Genomic DNA, 11,313 nt, shown 5'->3' with positions numbered 1-11,313 from the left:
TTCTGCTGTGCATGGGGTCGCTATGAGTCGGAAACGACTTGACGGCACTTAACAACAACAACAAGAAGCACGCATATGTTTCACCAATAAGTCTACAGTCATCGATACTTCTTAACTAGGTCCAATCAGCATAATGTCATCAATACAATGGACCAGTGTGATGTTTGTGGAAGTGAAAGGTGATTGGGATCCCTACGGACTAAATTATGACTTAGTGCCAGGGACTTGATATACCCCTGAGGAAGGACTGAGAAAGTATACTGTTGGCCTTGCCAGCTGAAGGCAAACTGCTTCTGATGGTCTTTTGAAATTGGTATTGAGAAAAAAACATTGGCCAGATCAATAGCTGCATACCAAGTACCAGGAGATGTACTAATTTGCTCAAGCAATGAAACCACATCAGGAACAGCAGCTGCAATTGGAGGCACCACCTGATTAAGTTTACGATAATCCACTGTCATTCTCCAAGGTCTGTCTGCTTTTTGCACAGGCCAAATAGGTGAATTAAATGGGGATGTGGTGGGAATCACCACCTCTGCATCCTTCAAGTCCTTAATGGTGGCAGTAATCTCTGTAACCCCTCCAGGGATGAGGTATTGCTTTTGGTTTACTATTTTTGTAGGTAGAGGCAGTTCTAATGGCTTCCACTTGGCTTTTCCTACCATAATAGCCCTTACTCCACATGTCAGGGAGCCAATGTGGGAATTCTGCCAATTGCTGAGTATATCTATTCCAGTTACGCATTCGGGCACTGGGGAAATCACTACAGGATGGGTTCAGGGACCCACTGGACCCACTGTGAGATGCACGTTAGCTAAGACTCCATCAATAACTTGATCTCCATATGCCCCCACTCTGATTGGTGGGCCACAATGACGCTTTGGGTCTCCTGGAATTAGTGTCCAATTCAGAGCCAGTGTCCAGTAATCCCCAAAAAGTCTGATTATTTCCTTTTCCCCAATGAACAGTCACTCTCGTAAAAGGCCTCAGATCCCTTTGGGAAAGGCTGGGAGAAAGATTGACATTATAGATTTTTGGCAATGTAGTGGGGTCCTTCCTCAAAGAGACCTGGCTTCTCCTTCATTCAAGGGGTTGTGGGTCTGTAAACTGACTCAAGTCTGGGAATTGATTGCAATGTTGTGACTCTGTATTCTGGTGATTCAATCTAGGTTGCTGTTCACATGTCCTAGAATTCTTTTGTCTATACAGATCAAGTAAAACTTTAGTAGGATTGCCATGTATTTCACTACTAGGAACACCATGAGCAAGTAGCCAATGCCATAATTCCACACAAGTCAGACTATTCTGATTAGTGTTCCGACTCTGCTGTCCATTATGGTAACCACGCCCACCTTGCCTTTGTCGATTAACTGCTGCCACTTGGCCCCTACTACCATGGATTCCAAACAGCCCCATCGTAGTTAAGTGTCTTAGTTCAATTAGGGCAATCAGGTTTACATAAAATAGCAATCACAGCAGTCTTCAAGGATGGTGGAGCTCCCTTCACAAATTTATTCCTCACGGTACTGGTGAAAGGTGTGTCTTCTGGACTCTCCATTTCTGGCTTTAGTGGTCTAATCTGATCAATCCATTCTAACGGGCCAATTTCCCTAAGCCTCTGGATACCTTATTCTACATTATTCCAAGGCAGGTCTGGTTCTTCAGCTTGACTTAAGGTAGGCCACCCATAATCCATGCTTCAGTGAGCCAACCAAATAAACTATTAGATCCTTTCCTAACCTCTCGATCTGAAACATTGAAGAATCCATACTTAGTGGGCCTAAATCAATAAACTCAGATTGATCCAATCTTACATTTCTTGCACCATTATCCCACACCCTCAGTAGCCATCCCCATACATATCCTCCAGGTTTCTGTTAGTACATGTTAGCAAAATCAAGTAGGTCTTTTTGGGTGTAGCGTACCACCTCCTCAATCACACTTTCTATTTCACCTTTTGGGGCTCACTTCGACTTAACTTTAGTTATAGGTCTAGCAGCAACAATGGGTGGTTGGGGAAGTTCCTGAGAGCATTCAGGAATGTCTTCCATGGCCTGTGCCTCAGGCAATGACTCAGCAGGAACAGTTGTGCTAATCCCATCAAACTGAGGTGAAGGGGATAATGGCTTTACAGTAATCCCTTCAGATGGGAGGGATTCAACAGAATTTACAGGTTTCATATCCTGATCTTCCTGACTATCTTCTGCCCATATGTTGCCATTCCAGGTTTCAGGATCCCATTTTTTCCTAATCAATGCCCTCACTTTAACTTCAGACACCATTCTGGGTTGGCAATTTAATTGGTGTTGTAATTCAGCCACCCTTACATTAAGACTCTGGGTTTGGTTTTCAGCAATATCTGCTCTGTTACTAGAAGATATAAGACATTTTTTCAGAGCACAACTGGAAGCACTGAGGTCTTTTGTGCGGTGCTTAAGCTGAGACTCAGCAGCTCTGAGCTCATCACGCTCTTTCACCACTTTATCTAGCGTAAGTAGGACCAACCAACCAGCTTCCCTGTACTCCTCATCCTGACAAAATTGCAGAAGAGTATCAAATATCCGATCAACCAGAGCCTCACTTCTCACAAGTACTTGATCTATTAGTGGTGCTATTTTGCATATTAATGTTGCCACCTCACACCACAGATTAGCAGGGCCTTCTTTACTGGCAGAGGCAGGGTCACTAGTGTCTTACCATTAATCAAATTGGAGAACCAATTTAGGAAGCCCATCCTTATGATTTTGTCTCTCTAGAACCACTCCCGGTATGAAATATGTTACACTGGGTTCTCTAGAGAAACAAAACCAGTAAAGCTTATATATATGTATATATAGAGAAATTTATATTAGGAAAATGGCTCACACACTTATAGAAGCTGGCAAGTCCAAAGTTCCTGGATCAAACGTCAAGCTGGAGGCTTTTCCACGTCAAGCTGGAGGCTTTTCTCAAGTCTTGCAGCCACAGGGGCTGAGGAGCTCAAAGCTGGCAGGCAGTACACCAGCTGTTGACTCCAACGAATGACAAATCCAAGATCTCCAGGCTGAATGGTGGATTGTTCACTCACAGACAGTTGTAGACAGCACAACAGAATCCTGATCCACAGAAGAATGAATCTCTTTCCAGGATGTCCTTGGATATACTGGAAGCAGACCACACCCTTAGGGAAGCTCCCTTTCAACAGATTGGCCACTCAGACCATAGTCATCTGATCCCATCATGGGAACAGCCATACCACAACAGCTCAAACCACACAGAATTGTCCAGACAAGTTGACACACAGCTCCAACTATCACAGAGTATTTAGACTATTTACATCTATTGTGATTATTGATAAGGGTAGGTTTTGCTATTTATTTTCTGTTGTCCCATCTAGTTCCTTTTTTCCTTTTATAATTGAGTATTTTTTTGTTCCATTTTATCTCTTCTCTTGGCTTACTAACTATAACACTTGGTTTTTACTACTTTAGTGATTGCTTTAAGGTTTTTTTTGTTTTGTTTTGTTTTTGTTTTCTTTTTTTAAAAATGAAAATGTATTTTTTAGTGACATTTCCAGAATTCCTGGTTCATTGTTTATCTAACTTCATATCAATTTCTTCAGGATCTAATGCAATACTGAGGAAAATGCTTGGTTTGTCATTAAGTACTATTAACACACATGGAATAAATATTCTCAAGGCCTTTTCCAGCATGAAAGTTTAAAAGTCTAACAAATTTAAAAAAAAAAAAAAATACACCACTGATTGAGCATCTACTACTGTGAAGAGTTTGCAACCAAAAGCTTTATTGTGTGTGCTTTGGGGCTTTAGGATTTATAGTATAAATCTTTAAGTTACCACAATCTAACTTCAAGCAATATTGGTATACTTTCTCCCCTCCCCTTTCTCCCCATGAGGAGATCTGGTGGCGTAGTGCTTAAGGCATTTGACTGCTAACCAGAAGGTTGGCGGTTCAAACCCACCAGCCAGTCCATGGAAGGAAGACCGGGCAATCTACTTCCCCAAAGATTTATCGCCTCAGAAACCCAAAGGGGTTCACTATGGCCTGATCAACTCAATGGCGGTGAGTTTGGTTTTTTTGGTTTCTCCCCTCAGTCTTTTTGCTATTGTTGTCTTACATATTTCTTCTATGTGTTATTAACCCCACATTACATTATTATTTTTTTTAAGTGACTATTTTTTAAAAATTTTTATTGAAAGTTCACAGAGCAAATTCATTTTCCTTAAAGCAGTTCATACCCATTTAGTCCCATAGACAGATGTTGACAAAAATGTTGACTGCACTTCCCCACAATGTAACAGCTCTCTTCCCATTTCCTCCCTGTATTTTTCCTCTTCCCTGTGTCCTTCCCTCCCATGCACTCCTGCCCCCCTGAACTGTCTCTCTGTGCAAACACTGCACTTCTGTTCTCCCATGATTGATTGCTCCAGGTAGTGTATCTACCTAATGTAAATGTTCAGCCCATATACTTGTCTGTTATTGGGCTGGAAGCCACAGGAATGAGTTCAATTCCAGACCTGAAGGGGAGCTAGGGGCCATAGTTTCAGAGGTCTCACCAGGCTTTTTTTTTTTTTATGATTTTGAGTTTTGTTCCACATTGTTGTTCTACTCTATCCAGAATCTCCTGCACCAGTCCTCCGAATGGTTGACAATGGTACTCAGGTACCATCTAGTTCTGGTCTCATGGTCATATAAGCTGAGGATTGATGGTCCGCTGGTCCCCTGGACTAATTGTTTCCATGTGTCTCTAGTTTTCTTCATTCTTCTTTGCTCTGGACAAGGTGAGACCCATCACTGCATCTAGATGGCCGCTTGCAAGCTTTTAAGATCCCAATCACTACTCACCAAATAGGATGTAGAACAATGTTTTTGTGTAGTATGTTATGCCAGTTGAGTTTGATGTCCCTTGTTACCATGGTCTCAAGTCCACAGATCCAACTACTCAGTCCCTCTGGGTAGCTGGCTGTGGCCAAGAAATCACCACAACCTTGCCCCTTGTCAGTTCTACTATATACCTGGACATTCTTACAGCACATACAAATAGCTTGTAGAAACATTGTCTGCCAACCCTACCCATACTGCATTATTATTTTTTGTTTAAACATTTAAAATATGTTTTAAAAATATCTAAATAATAAGATAAAGTCTTTTTTCTAGTGCCTTTCACTCCTGTGTGCAGATTCATGTATCAGTCTGGTAATATTTTCCTTCTGCCTGAAAGCTTTTCTTTAGCATTATTTCTTATAATGCTGAACTACTGATGATTAATTGTATCAGTTTGCATGTCTGAAAAAAGCCTTTATTTTACCTTACTTTTTTGAAAAATATGTTTTCTGGGTATAGGATTCTAGGTTGACAATTTATTTTATCCAGTACTTAAAAGATGTTCCACTGTTTTCTTTCTTGCACTATTTGTTTCACAAAATCTTCTGTCATCCTATACTTTATTCTTCTGTTCATAGCATTTAATTTTTCCTCTGCTGACTTTTCAGGTTTTTTTCTCTGTCACTAGTTTTGAGCAATATGATTATGATGTTCCTTGGTATAGTTTTCTTCATAACTTTTAATTTGTTGTCTGCTAATTCTAATATCTATATCAGTTCTGGGCTGGTTTTGATTAATTGGCTTTTTATTTTTTTGTGGCTTGCATTTTCTTGGTTCTTTGCACACCAATTAATTTGTACTGGACCCCAGACATTGTGAATTTCATTTCATTGGGTGCTGGATATTTTTGTACTCCTACAGGTATTCTTGAGGTTGTTATGGAATGTACTTAAATTACTTAGATCTTCTAGCATCTAAGATTTGGTAGGTGATACCACAGCAGCTGGACTGGACTATATGCAGAGGAATATGGCATCAGGATGACGCACCCACATACTCTATGGTAATACATTCCTTAGAGCAATAGACCATGGGACACCAGAGGACCAACATTCAAATTGAGGAAATGCAGGACAAACAGGAGTGCATAAATATGAGGGCACAGGGGGAGGGTTACTGGGTAGGGAGGGGAGGAGACTGGGTAGGGCTGGACATGGTAAATGGGGACTGAAACTAAATGTACACCTAACATTGAATGTAAAACAAGCTCTTAAAATAGAAGAAAAGAAAAAGAGTATATGGGGCAAAGTATTACCATCCTTCCTTTTCAGGAGCATTCTGGCTAAACTTCTTCCAAGACAGATTTGTTCTTTGTCAGTCTATGGTATATTCGGTATTCTTTGCTAACACCATAACTCAAATGCGTCAATTCTTCTTTGGTCTTTCTTATTCACTCTCCAGCTTTTGTATGCATGAAAATGCTATGGCTTGGGTCAGGTGCACTTTAGTCCTCAAAGTGACATCTTTGCTTTTGAACACTTATCAAACTTATCAAGTACTTGAACACTTATCACTTATCAAGAGCTCTTTTGCAGCAGATTTTCCCAGTGCAATATGTTATCTGATTTCTTGACTGGTGCTTCCATCGGTGTTGATTGTGGGTCCAAGTAAGATATAATCCTCGACAACTTCAATATTTTTTCTGTTTATCAGTCCAGTTGTGAGAAGTTTTGCTTTCTTTAGGTTGAGGTATATTCCATAGTATAATCCATATTTCATCAGTAGGTACTTAAAGTTCTCTTAACTTTCAGCAAGCAAGGTTGTTTCATCTGCATATTGCAGGTTGTTAATGAGTCTTCCTCCAATCCTGAAGCCATGTTGTCCATATAGTCCAGTTTCTCAGATTATTTTTTCAGCATACAGATTAAATAAGTATGGTGAAAGGATACAACCCTGATACATACCTTTCCTGATTTTAAACCATGCAGTATCTCCTTGTTCTGTTCAAATGACAGTTTCTTGGACTATGTACAGGTTCTGCATGAGCGCAATTAAGAGTTTTGGAATTCTCATTCTTTGCAATATTATCCATAATTTGTTATGATCCACACACTTGAATGTCTTTGCATAGTCAATAAAACACAGGTAAACATCTTTCCAGTATTCTCTGATTTCAGCTAAGCCCCATCTGGCATCAGCAATGATATCCCTTGTTCCATATCCTCTTCTGAATCCAGTTTGAATTTCTGGCAATCCCCTGTCATTGTATTGCTGCAACCGTTTTTGAATTATCTTCAGCAAAATTTTATTTATGTATATTATTAATGATATTGTTTGATAATTTCCACATTCTGTTGGATCACCTTTCTTTGGGATGGACACAAATATGGATCTCTTCCAGTCGATTGGGCAGGTAGCTGCGTTCCAAATTTCTTGGCAGAGACAAGTGAAAACTTCCAGTGTTTTATCTGTTTGTTGAAATATCACAGTTGGTATTCTATCAGTCCCTGGAGGCTTGTTTTTTGCCAATGCCTTCAGTGCACTTCTGGGACTTCTTCCTTCAATACCATTGGTTCTTGATCATATGCTATCTCCTGAAATGGTTGATTTTTGACCAGTTCTTTTTGGTACAGTGGCTGTGCATATTTCTTCCATCTTCTTGTGATGCTTCCTGGGTTGTTCACTATTTTGTCCTTAGATTCCTTGAGTATTGCAACTCAAGTCTTGATTTTTTTCTTCAGTTCTTTAAGCTTGAGAAATGCTGAGTATGTTCTTCCCTTTGGTTTTCTAACTCCTGATCTTTGCACATTTCACTGTAATACTTTACTTTGTCCTCTTGAACCACCTGTGAAATCTTTTGTTCAGTTCTTTTACTTTGTCATTTCTTCCTTTCACTTTAGCTATCTGTGTTCAAGAGCAAGTTTCAGAGTCTCTTCCGACAACTGTTTTAGTCTTTCATTCCTGTCTTTTTAATGACTCTTTACTTTGTTCATGTATGATGTGTCATTACACATCTTGTCTTCAGTCATTAGGGTTTTATGCATAAAATCTACTTTTGAGATTGTCTCTGAATTCAATCAAGTAAGATATATTCAGGGTTGTACTTTGGCTCTCATGGACTTATTTTTATTTTCTTCAGCTTCGATTTGAACCTGCATATGAGCAATTGCAGTTGGCCTTTGGTCTTGCTGTGACTGATATTGAGCTTCTCCATTGTCTTTTTCCACAGATGTAGTCAGTTTGATTCCTGTATCTGGTAAGGTCCACTTGCATAGTGGCCATTTATGTTGTTAAAAAAAAAAAAAAGAATTTGCAATGAATAACTCATTGGTCTTGCAAAATTCTTTTATATGATCTCCAGTGTTGTTTCTGTCACCAAGGTCATATTTTCCAACCACGGATCCTCTTCCTTTGTTTCCAACTTTCACATTCCAATCATCAGTAATTATCAATGCATCTTGATTACATGTTTGATCAATTTTAGACTGCAGAAGTTGGTAAAAATCTTCAGTTTCTTCATCTTTGGCATTAGTGGTTGGTGAGTAAATTTGAATAATATTCATATTAACTAGTCTTCTTTGTAGGCATATGGGTATTATCCTATCACTGATGACATAGTACTTCAGGATAGATTTTGAAATGTTTTTTTTGATGATGAATGTGATGCCATTACTCTTCAGTTTGTTATTCTCAACATAGTAGACCATATTATTATTCCTCTTCAATCCATCATTCCTGGCATAGTAGACCATATGATTGTCCAATTCACAATGGCCAATACCAGTCCATTTCAGGTCACTGATGCCTAGGATATTGATCTTTATGCATTCCATTAATTTTTGAGGACTTCCAAGTTTCCTAGATTCATACTTCATATATTCCATGTTCTGATTATTAGTGGATGTTTGCAGCTGATTCCTCTCATTTTGAGTCATGCCACATCAGCAATGAAAAAAGCTTCTCTATATGGCTGGATAATATTCCATTGTATGTATATACTACACCTATTCATCTGTTGACACAGGGGTTAAAGCATTCAGCTGCTAACCAGAAGGTCAAAGGTTCAAACCCAACAGCTGCTCTGCAGGAAAAAGACAAGGCAATCTGCTTCCATAAAAATTTACAGACTTAGAACCATATGGGGAATTCTCTGTCCTGTAGGGTTGCTGTGAGTCAGAATCAACTCGATAGCAATGGGTTTCATTTTGGTTCATCTGTTGATGGCAAATAATCTTCTTTTAATAGGAGCATTGTGGCTGTGGATTAAGAATAGATTGAAAGGGGAGGAAAGAGAAGAAGCAGGAAGAATGTCTTTGGTGGGGATCTTCACAGTGCACAGTATGACTGAGGCAGGGAGGATGGGAAAAGCTGCCTAGAGGTGAGGTTAAGAGGCAGCAGGGGCCTGGCAGCAGAGGCTCACAGATGCCCGGTTGACGACTCTAGCTCAGCAATGGTGGAACTGTTAAAAGAGTGACAGATTTGGAAAAGTCATTCTGGTACAGTGTGGAGAAAGGATAGATGGCTAAGGCTGCCCACCAGGAGCCTAGGTAGGGGCTTGTGCAATCATCCAGGTGAGTAGAGATGATGACTTTAGGGCCTTTGTAAGACTTTCATGGGCCCCAGGCCCATTGTAAGATTCTACCCCACTACATAGTAAGCATCTTAAGATGTATACTATATTAAATGCCTTTTTTTTTTTTGGTAACATGTTGATGTTGAATACCTTTTTATAATTTGTACAATTTCGAGTTTTCTAAAGTACAGATAATTCATTCCATTTACATACACAGAGTGGAGGTTATAAATTGTAAACATTTTTTTAAGTATTTAATTATTTTGATCTTATTCTTTTCTTCAAGTCAATAAAATTTATTTTTATGTCTCAAACATTTCTGTAGACCTCTGAAAAATCTCATAGGTCCTGAGTACTGTGCCTACAGAACTCCTGGATGGCAGTAGTGGGAATAGAGAAGGAAGCAAATTAAACAGCAAGGATTGGAAGTACATGAACTGGCCTCCAGTTGGAGGGTGGAGGGAAAGGAAGGCTAGAGAGTCATGGCTGACTGCCTGGTTAGCTTGAGTGTAGCCATTTGCAGAGATGGAAAAACAGCAGAAGACTTAAGTTGTGGGAGGGAGGGTGGACTCTATTTGGGACAGGAAGACAACTACTCTTTTATGAGGAGGTGAAGGAAGACAAGGATCCCAAATTTCTCTCCTGTTATAGCATATGCCATCTTGGGTTGGCATGTTGTTGTTGTTGTTGTTATGTGCTGTCAAGTTGGCCCCGACTCATAGCGACCCCTCCTTGGGTTTCCAAGGCAGTATCACTATGGAAGTAGATTGCCTCATCTTCCTTCCAAGGAGTAGTTGGTGGGTTTGAACTGCCAGCCTTCTGGTTAGCAGTCAAATGCCTTAGGCACTATGCTACCAGACCTATCAATATCTATCTCTGCTGACAACCTTAATAAGAAGAGCATGTCCTAGTAGTGTGGTACAATCCTTTGATGAATAAGGAAAGTGTCAGTCTCTGAAATAAATAGTGTCCATGGGCTATTGTGAACCTCTGGGGACCTAGTGGTTAAAGCATTTGGCTGCTAACCAAAAGTCAGCAATTTGAACCCACTAGCCACTCCACAGGAGAAAAATGAGGCAGTCTGCTTCCATAAAGATCTACAGATTTGGAACCCTGGGGGACTGTTCTTCTCTGTCCTGTAGGGTCGCTTTGTGTTGGAATTGACTCACTGGCAGTGGGTATGATTTTGGTTTATGGGCTGTTGTGCTGGAGAAAATGGTGTGCTGTCTTCCAGTTGCTTCTCTTTTTCTCAGAATGCCTTAGCTTACTTCCTTTATCTGCTTTTTAGAGTGTCATAGAAATTCCCAGTGCTGCTTTTGTGTTGTCATCCCCTAAAGAAAATCAGACCTGGAAGATGAAGCGACCCATTTATACACAAAAGGGACCGCTGGAGGTGCCCTCCACATCAGAGAAGGACTGGTCTAAGGATGATGAAGAGGATTATGGCTTCAAGGATCCAGATCAGGAACTGGATTCCCTGCCTCAGCCTTATCGAATGATCAACAAGCTGGTGAACCTTCTGTTTGACCGGTCATGGGAAATTATAGAGGAGAGGGAGGCATCAAGGGAAGCTGAGCTCAGTCGGATTCAGCCCATCATCTATTCTCCACTTGTAGAGATTAAGGTAACGATCAGGAGGCTGAGACCAAGAGTCTTTGTTTCTTAGTTGACTGTTAATAAATGAAAACACCTGATCCAGGGAAAGCCTTCCTATCAGAAACCTTCGTTCAATAAGATGGGTGCCATTTTGAAAGATTATAGACATGCTAATATTGATTAAAATGGATCTGGTAATTATGGTATTCTGGTTAACTGAAGATCATATTGTTGTTGTTGTTGTTATGTGCCGTCGAGTCGGCCCCGACTCATAGCGACCCCTCCTTGGGTTTCCGAGGCAGTATCACTACGGAAGTAGG

At 40.2% G+C, this 11,313-nt stretch overlaps 1 protein-coding gene across 1 annotated transcript in view; it reads left to right on the top strand.

The window, feature by feature from the left end:
* Positions 1 to 9,879: 9,879 nt before the first annotated feature.
* The window catches only part of WDR93 (WD repeat domain 93), a gene marked incomplete at its 3' end in the record, with an annotated part of 119,498 nt that continues 118,064 nt past the window's right edge, over positions 9,880 to 11,313 (top strand). Inside the window, exons 1-2 of the mRNA XM_007946106.2 lie at positions 9,880 to 9,894; positions 10,686 to 11,021. Of these exons, the coding sequence (XP_007944297.2) occupies positions 9,880 to 9,894; positions 10,686 to 11,021 (351 nt within the window). The remainder of the gene's footprint in view (positions 9,895 to 10,685; positions 11,022 to 11,313) is intronic.

This window comes from Orycteropus afer, unplaced genomic scaffold, assembly GCF_000298275.1.
Source record: "Orycteropus afer afer isolate SDZICR_OR568_19922 unplaced genomic scaffold, OryAfe1.0 scaffold00150, whole genome shotgun sequence".
NCBI classification, from domain to species: Eukaryota; Metazoa; Chordata; class Mammalia; order Tubulidentata; family Orycteropodidae; genus Orycteropus; species Orycteropus afer.
The sequence above is the reverse complement of the archived record's forward strand: the minus strand, read 5'-3'. Positions and strand labels throughout refer to the sequence as shown.